The sequence below is a fragment of the Esox lucius genome, chromosome 7, assembly GCF_011004845.1.
Source record: "Esox lucius isolate fEsoLuc1 chromosome 7, fEsoLuc1.pri, whole genome shotgun sequence".
NCBI classification, from domain to species: domain Eukaryota; kingdom Metazoa; phylum Chordata; class Actinopteri; order Esociformes; family Esocidae; genus Esox; species Esox lucius.
Window position 1 is genome coordinate 40,375,667 of NC_047575.1, and position 21,436 is coordinate 40,397,102.

General features: G+C 42.7%; 1 protein-coding gene across 1 annotated transcript; it reads left to right on the forward strand.

The window, feature by feature from the left end:
* Positions 1-922: 922 nt before the first annotated feature.
* Positions 923-17,384, forward strand: LOC105008090 (olfactory receptor 146-like). The gene is made up of 7 exons (XM_013134675.3): positions 923-1,069; positions 1,167-1,219; positions 1,549-1,770; positions 2,914-3,030; positions 4,610-4,807; positions 5,978-6,192; positions 17,254-17,384. Exons 1-7 carry the CDS (start codon positions 923-925, stop codon positions 17,382-17,384), a joined length of 1,083 nt encoding a protein of 360 aa, XP_012990129.2.
* Positions 17,385-21,436: the final 4,052 nt, after the last annotated feature.

Sequence of the window (21,436 nt, forward strand, 5' to 3'; positions counted from 1 at the left end):
GAATAGGATAGCATGTGCAACTGAAATGCAGGGATAGCAGCAATGAAGTTCCTGAGGTAAACATGAAACCATAAGAAAAATAATTTATTCATAAAGCCTATGCTACAGTAGCAGTCCTTACTGTCACCCCAGAAGTGACAAATACACATTTGACCAAAGTTGTCCCTAAAAACAACACAGTCAGACCATGTGTCCTTAAATGCCTAATTAGCTACATTTGGGAAAACGCATGGGCAAACTGTACTGAACAACAAATTCGAACACTTCTTTTATTTAACATGCCTAGTTTGCTCAATCCACCCATGTCATCAACAAGCACAGTGCACCACATGGGAAATCCCACTACAGATTCACCATGGTGTTGCAGGTATAATAGTAGAGGGAGTCTCAGAGCAAGCCCCACAAGTTGGTCTTCAGTTCAACCGACTTCACCAAGACAAAGAGTTGGATACAGTCTGAAAATAAATTAGGAAATAACCGGGTAAAACTATTTTATAGGATTTGCATTATGTACTATATAATGTTTTCTCCTGTATTTTGGGTTCACCAGGTATCAGTTTACATAATGGAAGAAACAAAAAGCCTACACCAGCCTTACACTGTTACACCTATTCATTAAATATTAATATTATTATTTTTTCATCTGTTATTTTTATGAATGTATTTTCATAAAAAATCCTTCACATTTGGACTGAGCAGAAACTGGTATTGAATGCAGTAATAGTGTACATTTAATGTAATATGATGTTATTAGGTTGTTTTTAAACAATTTGAATTTGAAAAAAACAATAGCTTTGTTGATACATTATTTCATGATAATATATTTTTTTTAAATTATGGTTTCTGTTAGTGATAATGTATCCTCGGATAATGTATCTCCACAGATTATTACCAGCTAGAGATCGGATCACCACCAGTCAGGATGACTACCCTGACCTCTGACCTTAGCCTGACAGAGAATATCACCACCATCATCCGACCCCCTTACTTCTACATCAGTGGATTCACAGGGATCCCCCACATGGATTACTACTATGTCTTCCTCTGTTTTGTATACATCCTCTCTCTGGTAAGTCCAGGTCAAGCAAAAAGCTACTGCCAGACCTGCTTCTTAAAATTATTAGTATCTGTGTTAAACTTTAGTTTTTTGTGTGTATTGTATATAGGTGGGCAATACCATCATCATGGTTGTTATCTGCATGGCACGCGTTCTCCACAGGTAAACTCTACAACATACAAAAAGGGCTGGGAGCAGAGCAAATCCCTGGCTACTGGTACACTCCACCCAGACTGCCCTCATCAGTTCAGGGATTCTAAACGGTTACTGAAATCCCTCTCAGTTAAGACGAAAAGCAATAGTAGGTCCAGTGCACTGGTCTCCATTTGGTTGCTGTTTTAAAGTTTACAGATGAAAATGTACTGATCATTCTGGTTCTTCTTTTTGTTAATTAGTCCTGTGTGACTCCATGTATGATGGAGCTGTAGGTCTTACCCAGGCCAAATAATGTTTCCCCAAGGTGATAATAATATCATGACTTTGCTTTGCAGCCCCATGTACATCGCTGTTTTCAACCTGGCCTTCACCGATATATGTGAGAGCACTGCCTTGGTCCCCAAGCTCCTGGATATGTTCCTGTTCAGCAGACAGTTCATCTCCTACGACCAATGCCTCTCAAATCTATTCTTCGTCTTCCTCTTCCTCACCATGCAGTCCTTCAACCTCACCATCCTCTCCTACGACAGACTGGTGGCTATCTGCTGTCCACTCAGGTCTCAGATAATACATGAAGTAATACAAAATTCAGATTTAAGGGAAGTAAATTAAATCTGCATGCCTAAGGAACCCTTGTGTGAGTATTTTGAAATGTATTGACTTCCAAGTGAAAAACACTGTCCCATGACATTTGAAAACTAATTAAAAAATAAGTTAGGATGTAATCATGATCCACTGGTCAACTCAACATATAGGTTGCTGAGACATTGCAATGGCAGATTTCACTGAACCTCTGATTAATTTTTTTGCTGGGCAGCCTAAGTGGAGCCAACCTCTTGCCTAAGTGGAGCCAACCTCTTGTTAAACAGCCTAGTGGTTAGAGATGCGGACTACAGAACAACAGGTCCCACATTCTACTCCTGTCACAGTCAAAATGCATAATATTCTCATCTTTTCACATTATGAAATAGTCCGTTATCATCACCTTCATTGATAGATACTGTATCAATGTCATTCACGGATGGCTAATTAGCTGTTAAAACGGCCATTGGCAAAAGAGAATTTGTTCCATATAGACAAAAAATGTGCTGGCTACAACCCTCAGTAGCTATGCTACAGGAAGCCTAAAATGAAACTGTTTACTTTTATATTGTGACTATTTCGGGTGGATTTTCTAATTTTCTCTTAGGATTTCTTCAGGATAGACAAAAACTTTGCTAACAACATGATTCTCTCATCGTTTCACTTGACGAAAAAGTCAGAAATCGTCCCCTATATTAATGCAGTAGTTATTATATCAATGTCATTCACAAATGGCTAATAAGCTGTTAAAACAGCGAGTGGCAAAGGCCATAGTTCAGTGATGCAACTTGTGGTGGAGTTTAGCGTAATAAGAAATATTACTCACTTTAACACAATGGTTAATGGTGTCTAATGAAATATTGAAACTTGGCGTGCTGTTAATGTGTGAAAAATCTGGAAAGTGGTTATAGACACAGCCTTTCATGTGGGTGACCCAGGTTCGAATCTCATCATTGATCAATGCTTTCTATTGCGGGCTGGCTGAACTAGGCTTGCCTGGTTTCCTCTTTAAGTATATGAACATATGTGCACTCACAACTGTAATTCACACTCTGGATAAAATAATCTGCTTATTTGCATGTACATGTTTAATATTCAACAGCTTCTTTCCACTGCAGGTACCACACGTTAGTGAATCACAGGTCCATGTTTCAGCTGACTGGTGCTGCCTGGGTGTTTGCTGTGTTCATCGTTTTGTTTCCTGTTGGATTCATCTCACACTTCTCCTTCTGTGGGTAAGTACACCAGTGGCTAATGAGGTGGACCAGTAGTCAAAAGGTTACTGGTTTGAATCTCAGAACGGTGCTGGGATAAAAATGTTACACACGTCTGTTCTTTATAACATACGGACAGTTATGGAACACCCGAATTGACTTGAAGAAAGAAAAAACAACATTGGATATTAATGTCATTGTTTCAGTGGAAAAACATGTAGAAGGGATTTAGCAGTCACACTGATACTAGATTCAGTAATGTTAAATCTGTCACATACTGACAACACTAAAGTTAGTTATTTCCCTCTCAAAATGCAGACAGTTGCATTGCTCCAGCAAGCATGAGGGAAGGACACATCCATCCAGACTCACTATAATCCAGGTGGTTACCACCAATGGTAGTGTCTAAATGATTTCTCCAGTATTGAAAACAGTTTGTCAAGTTAGCAAGTGACATGGTGATACAGCTGTTTTTTAGCTTCCCCAGCGGGAATAAACTCTATGAGGGTGAGCATTTAGATGCAGCTCCAGTGCTCATTCACGAGAACATTTATGAATTGCCCTTACCTAAATGATAAACATAACCTTCTAGACACTTCCCAACCAGAGGAGAACTAGTTGAGTGTGTCATGTTATTTGTCCCTGGGATTCATAAATGCTGTGTGAATGAGCACCGGCGCTGCATCGAATACCAGATTGATGTGTGACTTCACTTTGACATGAACTATATCCCTTCTATCCTGTTATTTGCAGTATTTTGTTCCTTGAAAATATATTTTTGGGACTCAAATTAAAAATGTATTAACTTCTAAATACTATAATTCTAAGAACACAATTCAGAAGCAGATGTATGGTCCCAATTTCAAAGTGTGCAAAGATAGATTTAATAAACAAATCCAGAGGAAGGCAATTGATTTGATCAGGAAAACAGGCAGTGGTCAATAAACATGTAATCCAGGTAAGAACTTGGCAACAGTACAAAAGGAGCAAGCTAAACGCAGACTCTCCAAAAACAATAAACTGGTCGGTATACGAAAAGCACAGTCAAAAGCAGAGAAAGACTTGGCGCAAACTCTAATAAACCAAAGGTAGGCTAGGGTAAAACTTGTAGATAGCGATCTCAGCGTAGGAACATGATTAGTATGTTGTATGCTACAAAACATACCTCACACCAGTGATGGCCAAACAAGACTTAATTTGTGTTATTTTAGCAGCAGGATATTATGCTGGCAGCACTCCGATTTTCTTTATCACTAAAAAAACATTGGCACTGAGATTTACAAGGCCATATAGTTAACAATGTAGTCTGTAAAAAATAACAGACAAGAACAACATTGGAATGGCTTAAAATGACAGACTAGATTGACAGAATAGATAATTAACTAACTATCTTGCCTTATATATTTCAAAGACCTTACAGTAATTAATAATTTTATTATTTTGTTCATAATTAACTATTTATATTTATTATAATTTTTTCCCTGAAAATGCTTTTTTATGCCTCAAATAAAGATTCTCAGGGGGAAACAATTCTCACCTGTCATCTTGAGGCTTACTGGACAGTATATGGAGAGTAAATATGTGCTGTCTTGTATTGTAGGTCTGTGGTGATCGACAGTTACTTCTGTGACCCTTATCCTCTGTACAGCCTGGCAGCCCCCTGTTCTGATGTACTCCCTAACCATGTGATGTCATACCTCATCCCCTTTATAGTCCTCTATATTCCCATGATCTTCATCATATCATCCTACATCTGTATCATCCACGCCCTTTTCACCATCACACTTCCCAAGGACAGGTGAGACGGAATAGAATCAGAAATACATATTTACTCATATTTAAATAAATAAAATCCTGTAATTTATAATTATTTCTATAGTATGAAACATTTTCAGAAATATTGATCGCATTGAAATTAGTGGATATACTTTTAATAAAGATTTGTTATGAAAGGCATGTATGATTATTATTCTGTATTAGTATTAGTCTGACATGGGACCAAGTCAATTTTTTGCAAGTCCTGAGCAAGTCCCAAGTCATAACCTTTAAGTCAAGGCACAAGTAATAATGGGTAAGTCTCAAGCAATTCCCAAGTTCCACAGCTCAGATTGAGTAAAGTCACAAGTCCCTCATGTCTTCATGAATTTAGATCGGGGAAAGCCATTTAATTCAAGTAAATTTGAGAATATTACCAGAAACACAGCTAAAGAAATGAGGAGATGCCATGGGAATATCAATGGTGAATCAGAATGGTAGGACTCACTGTACAACCCTTCATGAATTACTGTTGCTAAACTAATCGCCAGGAAATTCCTTGAATATAAAATCTTCCCCATCTCCCCATGTCGCTAATGTTATTTCAACAGTGTTTCATTCTGACATCCCCTCACATTAGCTAGCTTGTTAGGCACAGCACAGCCTTAATTTAAATCTTACCCATCTTTGTGGGATTTCAGGTGTCTAACAAGCATTGGCTATCTCATCAGTAATTTTATTATTTTCATGTTTTGCATACTACTGTCATTTTCTTCCCCACCACAACATAGTCCTCAAATCCAAATGTAATGATTTTCAGAACCAATCCAGATTCCATGAAAGCTTGCTCGCGATCTTGTCGGAATTGATGACCTAACTTTGAACGCTAAATGCTACTTTGAGTGAAGGTGCTGGGAAGATTTTAAAAAGTATCTTGAGTCCTACAGCTCAAGTTCAGTCACAAGTCATAGGCATCAAGTCGAAGTCGAGTTGCAAGTGTTTTTTTTTTCTTATACCAGGTCAGTTCTCAAGTCGCAAAGTGTGACTCTAATTGTATTATAGTCCAAGTCAAAAGACTTGAGTCCACATCTCAGGTTTTAGTTTTACCGTACTAACAATAGTTTTTCACCTAATCCTCTACCCCTCTCTTGTTCATTACCTCTCCTCTCTCACCACCCCTTTCTTTTTTCCCCTCTTTCTCCTCCTCTCTCAGACACCGAGCCATAAAGACATGCACCTCACACCTGATACTAGTGGCCATATTCTACCTTCCAATTAGTATCATCAACATCTTCTCCTTTATGCCCTCCAACATACGGATCATCAACTACTCCCTGACCTCAGTACTGCCTCCCATGCTGAACCCCATCATATATGTTCTGAAGACGGAGGAGTTCAAGGTATCAATCAAGAGGCTGCTCAGAAGAGGTGCCCAGAGAGCTGTGGGGACAGTCAAATCAACATAACGCATTCATTCATGTGTGTTTGTTAACATTTAAGTTCTTAGTCAATTTGGGATGAGCAGATTTTCTTTTTTGTCAAAACCATCTCAATTCTTCAGGTCAGCAGTTGAACAACTGCTTGAACAACTCTAAAACTATGGAAAATTAAACATGTCAATACTCTGTGCACTTGTGTCACAACATGTCTGGTTGTATATTGACGGCCGCGGTCGCATGTCTGATGCTCAAATCCGTAATCTGCTAACTTGTACATTTAGGCACGTGCTTGCAAGCTTATCTTCGAAAGTTTGTACATTTAGTTTGTGCTTGCAAGCAATATTAGGCAAACTTGTACGATGAAGTTTGAACACATTTTACAAACTCGCAATTCTGTTACCAAACATTTCTACAAATTCCATTTGTATAAATTCAGCAAATTGTATTTTCAGATTTATAGTGAGAGCCTTTACCATGAAAAGGTTTTTGCTCTGAGCCTAAAATGCATGCGCGGATCAGTCTTTGCATGCTCTCTCAATTTTTACATGTTTACGTCGTGGACAAGTTTTGTATTTCGAGGTTCTTAAGTGAAAATGCAGCCACTGCCGAGGACTAGGGCATGCTGCAGCATATCATCTGCTCTGCAGAGAGGCTGAGGCTGAAATCTGCCGTCTCTACAAGACCAACAGACCTCCAGGACGTGGAGGCAAGCGGCAAAGATTGGGGCTGACCTCACTCACCCTAAGTTCCAGAGGGCTGAGGTCTATCAGGACCAAAACCTGCCACAAGAACAGTTACTTTCCTACAGCAGTAGGCCTCAAGAACATGCCCCCGGAGATAAACTGACTGTAGCCTGCTCCCCACATACACCCACAACCCTCAAATGGACAATTTTTGCACCTTACATATTTTTTTATATATTTTTTAGTACTTTATTAATGCTCAGTCTACAGTTTTTTATGCTCAGTCCACTGTTCTTATTTATTATTTTGTACAAAATTGCTGCATCAATGGGCTAAAACAAATGCATAGTTTGTTCTGAAATTTTTTTGTTGTGCCGACATAAAAAAAATTCACATGTGCAAAGATGGTAGAGACTGTAACTGCTGCCAAAGTTGTCTCCAGAAAATATTGAAAACTTCAAAAATGTATTATATATACCGTGGGGAGAACAAGTATTTGATACAGATTTTGCAGGTTTTCCTACTTACAAAGCATGTAGAGGTATGTAATTTTTATAATAGGTGCACTTCAACTATGAGAGACGGAATTAAAAAATCCAGAGAATCACATTGTATGATTTTTAAATTATGAATTTGCATTTTATTGCATGACATAAGTATTTGATCACCTACCAACCAGGTAGAATTCTGGCTCTCACAGACCTGTTAGTTTTTGACTAAGAAGCCCTGTAGCTTGGTGAGAAGGAAACAACTGTTGGCACAATTATTAGAAAATGGAAAAAGTTCAAGATGACGGTCAATCTCCCTCGGTCTGGGGCTCCATGCCAGATCTCACCTTGTGGGGCATCAATGATCATGAGGAAGGTGGGAGATCAGCCCAGAACTACACGGCAGGACCTGGTCAATGACCTGAAGAGAACTGGGACCAAAGAAAACTATTAGTAACACACTACGCAGCGCACGCGAGGTCACCCTGCTCAAGCCAACGCATGTCCAGGCCCGTCTGAAGTTTACCAATGACCATCTGGATGATCCAGAGGAGGAATGGGAGAAGGTCATGTGGTCTGATGAGACAAAAAAAGAGCTTTTTGGTCTAAACTCCACTCGCTGTGTTTGGAGGAAGAAGAAGGATTAGTACACCAACACCAAGAACACCATCCCAACTGTGAAGCATGGAGGTGGAAACATCATTCTTTGGGGATGCTTTTCTGCAAAGGGGACAGGACGACTGCACCGTATTGAGGGGAGGATGGGTGGGGCCATGTAACGCGAGATCTTGACCAACAACCTCCTTCCCTCAGTAAGAGCATTGAAGATGGGTCGTGGCTGAAAACACACAGCCAGGGCAACTAAGGAGTGGCTCTGTAAGAAGCATCTCAAGGTCCTGGAGTGGCCTAGCCAGTCTCCAGACCTGAGACTGGCTAGGCCATAGACAATCTGTAGCTGAAAGTCTGTATTGCCCAGCGACAGCCCCGAAACCTGGGATCTGGCGAAAACGACTGTCCACTGACCGAGATGACCATCAAATCATTTGAATGTCACGCAACAACCGTAAGATGACATCAATGGACCTACAAAAAGAATGGCAAACAGCAGCTGGGAGGAGGTGCATAGCGAGGATAGTTCGAAAAAAGCTTCTAGGGGCAGGGCTGAAGTCATCCAAAACTAGAAAAAATAAGTTAATCAATGAGAAGGAAAGAAGAGCCAGGCTGAAGTTTGCAAAAGACCATAAGGATTGGACCGTATAGGAATGGAGTAAGGTCATCTTCTTTGACGAGTCACATTTTGAGCTTTGCCCAACACCATGTTAGACTGAGACCTGGAGAGGCCTACAAGCCACAGTGTCTCGCACCCACTGTGAAATTTGCTGGAGGACTGGTGATGATCTGGGGATGCTTCAGCAAGGCTGGAGTCAGGCAGATTTGTCTTTGTGAAGAACGCATGAATCAAGCCAAGTACAAGGTTATTGTTCCGTTATCTCCCCACGGAAAGGGCAACCCAGTGTACAAAGGATATTACTCAGCGTTTCAGATTAATTTATTTATTTTCCATAAAGAATAACCAGCAGGTAATAAACCTGAAATGATACAAAATACAACATTTCAAACATACTACCTACAACCCGCATCAGTTTACCTCAATAGCCCAATAATAATAAGCAACAATAAATAGCATTTATCAAGTACACAATAATATTAATATGACTATAAATAGCATATTTCATAATCATCAAGTACACGCTTCATATTTCGAACATTATACACCATACTCAAATCCTACCAAACCTATGCAAAAAGTCTTCTGCAAGCAGAAAACTACAGCTCCCACAATTCCCACAGCAAACCAGGAAATACCGGTCCGCGATTCATACTTCAAACATTTATAAAGCTAAGAAATAATCACAAATAGACACGTATGGTATAGAAAGGTTATAAGGTTAAACTGTTGGCTCCATGTCCCACGGCTGCCACCTCGTCAACTTATAACTATAGAGCATAGCGTTATATTTATCAGTAAGCTAAACTGCTTAGATCTACCAGAGCATAGTATAAATATTATCTTACGTTCAATGGACGTAAACGCAGTACAACAATATAACACGGCGACAGTAGACAACATGAAGCGTACTTCATAAACAGACAAGAAAACAGAGAGCTTACCAAGTGGCTGCACACCGGGTTGAAAGTCATAACAACTGAATGAAACGCGCTTCCTTTTAAACACAGTAAACACTGGTCACATGTTTCACAGCTCACTCTTCTCTTAAAGAGGCACTACACTGTTAGGCTACTGTTTCTCCATAATTGATACTTGCAACATTTGTAGCCCTTGTTTAAAGTAAACATGTAAATAATGAAAATAACAAATAACAAGTTAATAATCAACAGAAAACACAACAGTTATCCTGTAAGAACACCTGCTTCCTTCTGCTCTGACAATGTTCCCCAACTCTGAGAATTGGTTTTTCCAGCAGGACAATGCTCCATGCCACACAGCCAGTTCAATCAACGTGTGGATGGAAGACCACCAGATCAAGACCCTGTCATGGCCAGCCCAATCTCCAGACCTGAACCCCATTGAAAACCTCTGGAATTTTATCAAGAGGAAGATGGATGGTCACAAGCCATTAAACAAAGCCAAGCTACTTGAATTTTTGTGCCAGGAGTGGCATAAAGTCACCCAACAGCAATGTGAAAGACTGGTGGAGAGCATGCCAAGACGCATGAAAACTGTGATTTAAAAACAGGGTTATTCCACCAAAAATTGATTTCTGAACTCTTCTTAAGTTAAAACAATAGTATTTTGTTGTTGAAAAAAACTCTTCACTGTTTAAATGACATCATTTTTATTTGGAATTTGGGAGTAATGTTTTCAGTATTTTTACTCAAACACATACCTATGAATAGTAAAACCAGAGTAACTGATTATTTTGCAGTGGTCTCTTAATTTCTTCTTTAAATAAAATCAATATTGACTTAATGCTCAATATAAAATGTGTGTAAAATCTATCATTTTTGCTATATTAATTTCTGACATAGACACATTGTGTGTTAGGGGGCTCATCATTCTTATAAATACATCCTTTTAGTTCTGAATTTGAACTAAAATCTCATCTTCTTCAGATTGCCCTCAACATTGCAGACTAAACGTAACAAAAGATATTCATTTAATTATCTTAAAACATTTTCAACCTAAAATTGTAATGTGATGGGGTTGAATACTGTAACGGGGTTGACGAGACACATTGGCTTCTATATGTCTTAAATCTTAAAAAATGTACATCCCAGTCCAAAGTTCTCCTGGTTGTGTTGCATATCAAGTTCCTACCTGATGATTTGTGCTGACACTGCCCACACCCCACCTGATTTTCCCTGTCTATGTCCACCTGGTTATGCAGCTGAGTATGATTCTGTTTAATTAAAGACTGGACACAGCCCAGATGCATTAATGGAACTGCTTGTCAACTGAAAATGCAAAAGCATTAATCTGGCATTGTTCTGTCCTTGTTAGAGTACTGTGCTAGTCATCGATTATCTATAACAAACACCATGTTCGAACATACGGATGCTCATAAGTGTACATGGTATCAGAGCACCCTAGGCCGAAGGTCGATGATTGATTTTGTGATCGTGTCATCGGATCTGAGACTGCATATTTTGGACACCAGGGTAAAGAGAGGGGCGGAGCTGTCAACCAATCACCATCTGGTGGTGAGTTGGGTCAGGGTGTGGGGGAAGACTCTGGACAGCCCGAGAAAACCCAAACAGGTAGTGCGGGTGAACAGGGAACATCTGGAGGAGGTCCCCGTCCGAAAGATCTTCAACTCACACCTCCGGCTGAGCTTTTCTGGCATCCCAGAAAAGCTCCCAGGTTGGGGGCATTGAACCTGAGTGGTCGATGTTCAAAGCCTCCATTGCCGAAGCTGCGGCGGGGAGCTGTGGTCTAAAGGTCTTTGGTGCATAAAGGGCGGTAACCCTCAAACACCCTGGTGGATACCGGTGGTCAGGGAAGCCGTCCAACTGAAGAAGGAGGCCTTCCAGGATATGTTATCCCGGAGGACTCCGGAGAAGGTTGCAGTGTACCGACAGACCGTGGCAAAGCTCCGGGGAAAGCTCCGGGGGCAAAGTTCTGGGGAATGACGAGATCCGTCCAGAAATGTTGAAGGTTTTGCATGTGGAGTGGATGTCTTGGATGACACGCCTCTTCAACATTGCGTGGGAGTCCTGGAAAGTGCCTAAGGAGTGGCGGACTGGGGTGGTGGTTCCCCTGTTCAAAAAGGGGGACCAGAGGGTGTGAGGTGGAAATTGGCTGGAGAATTGGAGCAGCGGGGGCGGTATTACATTCGCTTTACCGCACCGTTGAGACGAAAAAAGAGCTGAGCCGGAAGGCAAAGCTCTCGATATACCGGTCAATTTTCGTTCCTACCCTCACCTATGGTCATGAAGGCTGGGTCATGACCGAAAGAACAACATCGTGAGTACAAGAGGCTGAAATGGGTTTTCTCAGAAGGGTGGCTGGCTTCTCCCTTAGGGATAGGGTGAGAAGCTCAGCCATCCGTGAGGAACTCGGATAGAGCTGCTGCTCCTTTGCAACGAAAGGAGCCAGTTGAGGTGGTTCGGGCATCTGGTAAGGATGCCCCCAGGACGTCTCCATAGTACTTAATCTCCTGTACTTAATCTCTACGTCTACGTCTTCAGTATGAGTGCCCCTCCTGTTATGTGCTGTTGTGGTCTAGTGGGCAGCATCACTGACTGACTCTTGTCAATCTGAGGTCAACCAGCCCCCACACATTCTCCAAATTCACCCAAAATAGTCTTGTTCGTTTGTGCTTTGTTTTTGCCAGTAAAAATTGGGTTTTAAAATATTCAACATTGAATTATAGACGATGACGTTACCAGCCCCCCCACATGCTCCAAATTCACCCAAAATAGTCTTGTTCGTTTGTGCTTCATTTGTGCTGGTTTGTGCCATTACAATTTTCGTTTGTGCTGCGTTGGGTTTTAAAATATCAGAAATTAAATCAAATTAATGTTAATATTTATTAGACCTATAGGCTACAAATAAGGCTGACTGAATAAAATAGATAAATCAATGGTCACAAGATCAAAAATAGTTATAGACAGCTCTGTATTGTGTGAAGTTAGTCAGTAGCCTATAGCCTATGAGCATTAGATTTCGGTTTTGTCTATTCAATCTCTAAAATGTTAGATGCTAATAAAGATGATTTAATAGAAAATCATGCAACTTCTTATCAGTGTTTCTTGTAGTCCTGTAGTGTTTAATAAAAATGTCATGTTGTTCGGATATTAGGCCTATGTCACTTTTTTTTTTCTGCCACTCTCTATGAGCAAAATGGATTTGTGCATATGTGCCATCAATTTGTAGTTTAAATGTAACTTCAGCATTTTGGGCAAGAAAACAGCTAAACTATCCTCGAGGCAAGTACACTTTTAAAGTAGAATTGACGAAGATGTTCTGTCATCACATAATTTGTTGACTAAACAATTATCTTCACTTCAGTGCCTCCTGATTGTATTTTTTATTTATTTTTTTAATTATTTTTGTTGAACATTTTGTATGTCATAAACTCTTGTTTTCCTACTCCTGTTAGGAGAAGTAGTGTGCTATTTTATGGAAGTTTGCACTCAAGTCTATTGTTTTGTGTGGTATCTTTTGAAGACAGTTTGTAAAGTTTTTAAAGGAATTTTTTTTTGTGTGGTTAATGGAATGTTCGATAGTACATAATTAAATTTGAAAAGTTAAATCATTTTGACTTAATTGAGTCATGAGTTTCCACATACATAATAATAATAATAAAAATAATAATAATAGTAGTAGTAGAAGTAATTAAATTATATATACACACAGAAACATAAATACACACACAGTAGCCTACCAGTGAAAAGTTTTAAAAAGTGTTTCTCAAACTTTTATGTTCTCTTATGCTCACTAAGGCTATATTTTTTTAAATCAAAAATACACTAATATTGTGAAATATTATTCCAATAATACTGCAGTTTTATATGTGAATATATAGTAAAGTGTCATTTATTCCTGTAATCAAAGCTGATTTTTAACACCATTAGTTCAGTGTCACATGATCCTTCAGAAAACATTCTAAAATAGCTAGCCTACTGATGTTATCAATTTGATGCTCAAGAAACATTATACATTTTGAAGAGTTATTTTCTTCTTCTGAAAACCAATATATACAACAATTCAAAGATTTGAAGTTTTGGTCGACGCGGGTGATAGCTGGAAACTGCAATGCCGACTTCTAGACAAAAGCGGAAGTTCGTCACTTCGCTGGTGCACAGAGCCTTTATTATGAACAAACGACAGTGACTACACAGCATTAAGTTGCTACACCCATAAACATAGTATAAGGATGTATCTATATGAGAACGTTGACTTCACCAACTACATTCCTAAGAATTAGCAAACACTTGTAGCAGTAATGAAAAACACAGTTACGAAACGGCGTCATACTTGTCTGTAACTCCAAATATGCTACATGCAATATACAGCTTCTTGGTAAACAGTTAACTTACTGGTATATGAATGCACACTTGATACTTACACCTAATGTGTCAAGCAAGGTCCTTTTCATTCGATCTGAAGTAAAGTACTCCCTTCATATTTCTCACTGTCCACCGTAACTATTTCCTGCGCTTGGAATAGCGCAAACCAACTCACTAGGGGGCATCGGAACAGTCCATGTCTGTATTAAAAAGGGGAACCTTTTCCACAGAAATCATATTGAAATCATAAGTATAATCCAGTAATTTAGTAAGGCCATTGTTTGCTCACAGGATATGCCTACAACAGATAGCTAGAGTTTGGGCAAAAATTCGCAAGGGCTATAAACATTTTATCTTTCTAAGCCAAAGTTTGCAGAGAAGCTGATGAGACATGTAAACTAACCATGCATGGGAGGGGAACACAGTGGGCTGTACTGAATGTATATAGGCCTGAGATCAACGGAGAGATCTTGAAATGACTCAGCTAAGCGTGTGGTTAACTGCCCCAGGTTTGTAAATCTTGAATTAAGCTTTACTTGTGAAAATAATCTACAGAAATCTGATTTCCATGACAGAGCTTATTTCATTCCTCTATGGTCCATTCCTTATGGTATTTTGTAAACTTCAGACTGGCTCTTCGTTGCTTCTCATTGATGAAGGGCTTTTTTCTAGTTTTGCACAACTTCACCCCTGCCCCTAGGAGCCTGTTTCGAACTGTCCTCACCACGCACTTCACCCCAGATGCTGTTTGCCATTCTTTTTGTAGGTCACTTGATGTTATCCTACAATTGTTGAGTGACATTCGAATGAGTTGACGGTCATCACGGTCAGTGGACAGTCGTTTTTGCCATCTGCCAGTCTGTAGCTTTGTTGTCCCCAATGTCTGTTGCTTGACCTTGTTCTAATTTTCAGGATGGAAGCAACCTGACGCTCACTGTATCCCTATGCCAGTAAAGGCAGAATTGATACCTTCTTTTTAACTCGTTTTGTCATGCTGAATATTTTTTTTTAATTACAATTATCTTTGAGGTACTACTTGCACTGTTTATGCCAACCGGCTGGTCCTAATGCAAGAGAACAGTGATGACCACAATAGTGTTTTTTATACTTTTATTCATTAAATTAGATTTGGCTCAGGTGATCACCTAATCAGTACCTCATTAAGTAAAATGAGGGGTGTCTGTGTTGGAATTTAACCGACACTGGAATGGAATGGCTGCCATACATGTAGAGATGCTGATTTAAGAAACATTTGTAATGGTCTCTTAATTTTTTCCAGAGCTGTATATCTCTGGACAGGAAAGAGATATTTGAGGCACCCAAAATTCTGTTAGCCATGGGAACAGGGTCCATGGGAACAGGGTCCATGGGGACGGGGGCTGCAAAGACTACGTTGAACAAACATGGAAGAAATGCCTGGAAAGGGCCTGAACAAATCAGTCCAATTTGGATGGCCATTGTCATAAGATTTTCCCTAGAAGTCTTGAATTAGAGGCCAGGGTCAGGATTGGGATGCACATATATGATTATATTCATGGGCTCGGTGATCAGAATGGGTACTGCAACCAATGGCTTATCAAGCCCAAAAAGACAGTTCCAATACAAAGTCTTGTAGAGAAGTCTCTTTTTTTATTCTCAAAACAACACATTTTTACATTTAATTTGTGAATTTGTATTTTTATTTTCCCATCACTCACATACAAATTTGTTAATGTATTTGGTTTATTCTGAAACATGAACAAGTTTTAAGAAAAACAGAAAATCACTCACGCGCACTTGTGTAGATTGTAATCTCATAAAGGTAGATTCGGGTAGATTGCCCAAGATCGGTCTGTTTTAGTTGGTGGTTTTCATACCTGTTACCACTGGACAAAGCAAGAAGCACTAAAAGATAAAAATGCCCGCCTATGTTGCTGTTAACTTCACCAACAGTTCAGACTTGCATCAGTTCAAGTAAGTTGTTTGTGTCATCATTTTGTGTTTGACATGATTTTCGTAAGACAACAGAAAACATATGGCCTTGAGATTGGGACAATTGGTCTTGACGCTCCATAGGGGTTTACCAGTAATAGTGCAATTCAGCAGAACAGCATCCTGTGTCAAGATATTTATGGCCTTGAAATTTACAGCTTCTTGGGTTCACTGAAAGTGTGACCCCAACATTAACCATGAGATCTTCAAGTTAAGTTAAGGACACTCAGGAAGTGATGAGGGGCAAGAGGTAAACTCCGCCCTAAGGGGAACTTCCAAAGAAGGATGGTCAGATGGCGTGATGGTTGGTCAGATTATATTTTGAAGATTTGGTATAAAGATACAGGGGCTTTAATGTCTGTCATTCTCCTATGATTTTCATTAAAGTCACTTGGATTCACAAGTTCCTGAGTTGAAGGGCTTTTTGTTTTAGTCGTGGTGGATTTGGTTTTCCACAACACTAGCTTGAACATTGCTCCGTGTGACGCTGTGCACCCTCTCCCTCGCCGGCACTCCAAAGGAGATGATGGCAGCAGTGCACCCCACTGACACACCTGCACCTCATCAGTAATTATGGGTTTTTTTAAGTCCCCTGTTTGTCACTTGCACCTCACGGGTTATTGGGTTCTGTTGATTGTCATGACTGTGGTGCTGCCTTGCTTGAGATTCAGATGAAGTATAGAAACATAATTCTCTATTCATTTTCTTGTTTTCCTTTTTGCCTCTCCTTTTAAGCGCTCGCTTAGTGCCCCTTCTCACTGATGAGCAGCTCCGAGACGTTTTGGCGCGCTGCACCCATCAGTCCTCCTCCCAGGTGGAGCCGGAACCTGAGCCCATGTAACTGGGAATCATGAGGCTCATGACAGTGGAGAACGAATAGTGGAGTCAACAGTGTCTGTGCCTGTTCTGCTGTGAGAATGGGGCACTTCCATAAGGGGTGTGCCTCAGCCCAGGTGCAGAGCCGGAAGCGGGGTGTGTAGCCAATTGCACACTCCCATCAAAACCTGCGACATCTGTGGCATTGTGCTGTGTGATGGAACTGCACATTTTAGAGTGGCCTTTTATTGTGGCCAGCCTAAGGCACACCTGTGCAATAATCATGCTGTCTAGTCAGCATCTTGATATGCCACACCTGTGAGGTGGATGGATTATCTCGGCAAAGGGGAAGTGCTCACTAACACAGATTTAGACAGATTTGTGAACAATATTTGAGAGAAATAGGCCTTTTGTGTACATAGAGAAAGTCTTAGATTTTTGAGTTCAGCTCATGATAAATGGAGGCAAAAACAAAAGTGTTGTGTTTATAATTCTGTTCAGTGTAAGTATGGGGCCTGAACAACATGTAAAGGTACCCGATGCCGCTTGTCCTTTCAGTCATCGAGCAGCTTAGGGGGGCGTGCCTCTTCATGAAGCTGGAACTCCGGTGCGCCTACAACCTGGTGCATGTCTGGGAGGGAGACGAGTGGAAGACAGCCTTCAGCACGGTGCGGGGCCACTACGAGTAACTGGTCATGCCGTATGGACTGGACAAGGCACCAGTCGTGTTCCAGTCATTCCTCAATGAGGTGTTCTTGGATATGTTGGGGAGGTATAGTTGTGCTCATAAGTTTGCATACCCTGGCAGAAATTGTTGGCATTCATTTTGAAAATATGACTGATCATGCAAAAAAACTATTTTATTTAAGGTTAGTGATCATATGAAGCATAGTCATTATCGCATAGTTATCTGGCTCTTTTTTAAATAATAATGATAACAGAAATCACCCAAATGGCCCTGAGCAAAAGTTTACATACCCTTGAATGTTTGGCCTTGTTACAGACATACATGGTGCCAAAACAGGTGAAAATGGCAATTTATGGTGAATTTCCCACACCTGTGGCTTTTTAAATTGCAATTTGTGTCTGTGTATAAATAGTCAATGAGTTTGTTAGCTCTCACGTGGATGCACTGAGCAGGCTAGATACTGAGCCATGGGGAGCAGTAAAGAACTTTCAAAAGACCTGTGTTACAAGGAAATGGAACTTTATAAACTGCCCGAAAAATTGTTCGGGATACAAAGAAAAACCCACAGGTAACCTCACGGGAAATACAGGCTGCTCTGGAAAAAGACGGTGTGGTTGTTTCAAGGAGCACGATACGACGATACTTGAACGAAAATGGGCTACAAGGTCAAGTTACCAGAAAAAAGCCTGTATTGTGCCAATGTCTCAAAAAAGCCTGGTTACAATATGCCCGACAACACCATGACATGTCTCACAGCTTGTGGTCAGGGCTGTAGCCAGGGTTTAGAAATTAGTGGGGTCCATACCATACCATACCATCTTCTTCCGCTTATCCAGGGCCGGGTCGCGGGGGCAGCAGTCTAAGCAGGGATGCCCAGACTTCCCTCTCCCCAGACACTTCCTCTAGCTCTTCCGGGGGGACACCGAGGCGTTCCCAGGCCAGCCGGGAGACATAGTCCCTCCAGCGAGTCCTAGGTCTTCCCCGGGGTCTCCTCCCGGTGTGACGGGACCGGAACACCTTCCCAGGAAGGCGTTCCGGAGGCATCCGAAAAAGATGCCCAAGCCACCTCAGCTGACCCCTCTCGATGTGGAGGAGCAGCGGCTCTACTCTGAGCTCCTCCCGGGTGACCGAGCTTCTCACCCTATCTCTAAGGGATCGCCCGGCCACCCTGCGGAGAAAGCTCATTTCAGCCGCCTGTATCCGGGATCTTGTCCTTTCGGTCATGACCCAAAGCTCATGACCATAGGTGAGAGTAGGAACATAGATTGACCGGTAAATCGAGAGCTTCGCCTTGCGGCTCAGCTCTTTCTTCACCACGACAGACCGATACATCGACCGCATTACTGCAGAAGCTGCCACCGATCTGTCTGTCAATCTCCCGTTCCATCCTTCCCTCACTCGTGAACAAGACCCCTAGATACTTAAACTCCTCCACTTGAGGCAGGCACTCTCCACCAACCTGAAGGGGGCAAGCCACCCTTTTTCCGACTGAGGACCATGGCCTCGGATTTGGAGGTACTGATTCTCATCCCCACCGCTTCACACTCGGCTGCAAACCGTCCCAGTGCATGCTGAAGGTCCTGGTTTGAAGGGGCCAACACGACAACATCATCTGCAAAAAGCAGAGACGAAATTGTGTGGTCCCCAAACCTGACACCCTCCGGCCCCTGGCTGCGCCTAGAAATTCTGTCCATAAAAATTACGAACAGAACCGGTGACAAAGGGCAGCCCTGCCGGAGTCCAACATGCACTGGGAACAAGTCTGACTTACTGCCGGCAATGCGGATCAAGCTCCTGCTTCGGTTGTACAGGGACATGACAGCCCTTAGCAAAGGACCCACGACCCCATATTCCCCAAGCACCCTCCACAAGATGCCGCGAGGGACACAGTCGAATGCCTACTCCAAATCCACAAAACACATGTGGATTGGTTGGGCAAACTCCCATGAACCCTCCAACAACCCGTAGAGGGTATAGAGCTGGTCCAGTGTTCCACGGCCCGGACGAAAACCACACTGTTCCTCCTGAATCCGAGGTTCTACTATCGGCCGTATTCTCCTCTCCAGTACCCTGGCATAGACTTTCCCGGGGAGGCTGAGAAGTGTGATCCCCCTATAGTTGGAACACACCCTCCGGTCCCCCTTCTTAAAAAGAGGGACCACCACCCCGGTCTGCCATCCCAGAGGCACTGTCCCCGACCGCCACGCAATGTTGCACAGGCGTGTCAACCAAGACAGCCCCACAACATCCAGAGACTGAGGTACTCAGGGCGGATCTCATCCACCCCCGGTGCCTTGCCACCGAGGAGTTTCTTGACCACCTCAGTTGACTTCAGCCAGGGTGATGGACGAGTCCACCTCTGAAGCCCTCATCCTCTGCTTCCTCAATGGAAGAAGTGACAGCGGGATTGAGGAGATCCTCGAAGTATTCCTTCCACCGCCCGACGACATCCTCAGTTGAGGTCAACAGCTGCCCACCTCTACTGTAAACAGCGTTGGTAGGGCACTGTTTCCCTCTCCTGAGGCGCCGGATGGTTTGCCAGAATCTCTTCGAGGCCAGCCGATAGTCCTTCTCCATGGCCTCACCGAACTCCTCCCAGGCCCGAGTTTTTGCCTCCACAACCACCCGGGCTGCAGCCCGCTTGGCCTGTCGGTACCCGTCAGCTGCGTCAGGAGTCCCACAAGCCAACCAGGCCTGATAGGACTCCTTCTTCAGCTTGACGGCATCCCTTACTTCCGGTGTCCACCACCGGGTTCGGGGATTGCCGCCTCGACAGGCACCGGAGACCTTACGGCCACAGCTCCGAGCGGCCGCTTCGACAATGGCGGTGGAGAACATGGTCCACTCGGACTCAATATCTCCAACCTCCCTCGGGATCCAGTCGAAGCTCTGCCGGAGGTGGGAGTTAAAGATCTCTCTGACAGGAGACTCGGCCAGACGTTCCCAGCAGACCCTTACAGTTCGCTTGGGCCTGCCGAGTCTGTCCAGCTTTCTCCCCCGCCATCGGATCCAACTCACCACCAGGTGGTGATCAGTTGACAGCTCCGCCCCTCTCTTCACCCTAGTGTCCAAGACATACGGCCGCAGGTCAGATGAGACGACAACAAAGTCGATCATCGACCTGCGGCCTAGGGTGTCCTGGTGCCACGTGCACTGATGGACACCCTTATGCTTGAACATGGTGTTCGTTATGGACAAACTGTGACTAGCACAGAAGTCCAATAACTGAACACCACTCGTGTTTAGATCAGGGGGGCCGTTCCTCCCAATCACGCCCCTCCAGGTGTCACTGTCGTTGCCCACGTGGGCGTTGAAGTCCCCCAGTAGAACAATAGAGTCCCCAGTCGGAGCACTTTCCAGCACCCCTCCCAGAGACTCCAAGAAGGTTGGGTACTCTGCACTGCCGTTCGGCCCGTAGGCACAAACAACAGTGAGAGACCTATCCCCGACCCGTAGTCGCAGGGAAACGACCCTCTCGTTCACCGGGGTTAACTCCAACACATGGCGGCAGAGCTGGGGAGCTATAAGCAAACCCACACCAGCCCGCCGCCTCTCACCATGGGCAACTCCAGAGTGGTGAAGAGTCCATCCTCTCTCAAGGAGTGTGGTTCCAGAGCCCAAGCCGTGCGTAGAGGTGATCCCGACTACCTCTAATCGGAACCTCTCAACCTCACGCACTAGCTCAGGCTCCTTCCCCGCCAGCGAGGTGACATTCCACGTCCCTAGAGCTAGTTTCTGTGTCCAGAGATCGGGTTGTCTAGGCCCCTGCCTTCGACTGCCGCCCGATCCTCTTCGCACCGGCCCCTTAGTGGGGTCCACATTTTTATTTTATTTTAAGAGGGCTTATTTATGGAAATTCACACCAAAATGTGTTGCCATGTTTTGTTCAATGATTGTGCCATTCAGTTATGAAGTTGAATGTGAATACCATAAGCAATAAAATATGTGTTTTGCCTGCTCTCTCATGTTTTCTTTACAAATGGTACATATATTACCAATTCTCCAAGGGTATGCAGAGTAGGGTAGCATGTGCAACTGTGTTACATCCCCAGT

Excerpts from the sequence above, each read along its gene's own strand:
- LOC105008090 (XM_013134675.3), top strand. The coding sequence starts at position 923 with ATGACTACCCTGACCTCTGACCTTAGCCTGACAGAGAATATCACCACC. Across the intron at positions 1,220-1,548 it reads ATGGCACGCGTTCTCCACAG|CCCCATGTACATCGCTGTTT; the intron begins GTAAACTCTACA and ends TTTGCTTTGCAG. Across the intron at positions 6,193-17,253 it reads CAAGAGGCTGCTCAGAAGAG|TCATCGAGCAGCTTAGGGGG; the intron begins GTGCCCAGAGAG and ends TTGTCCTTTCAG.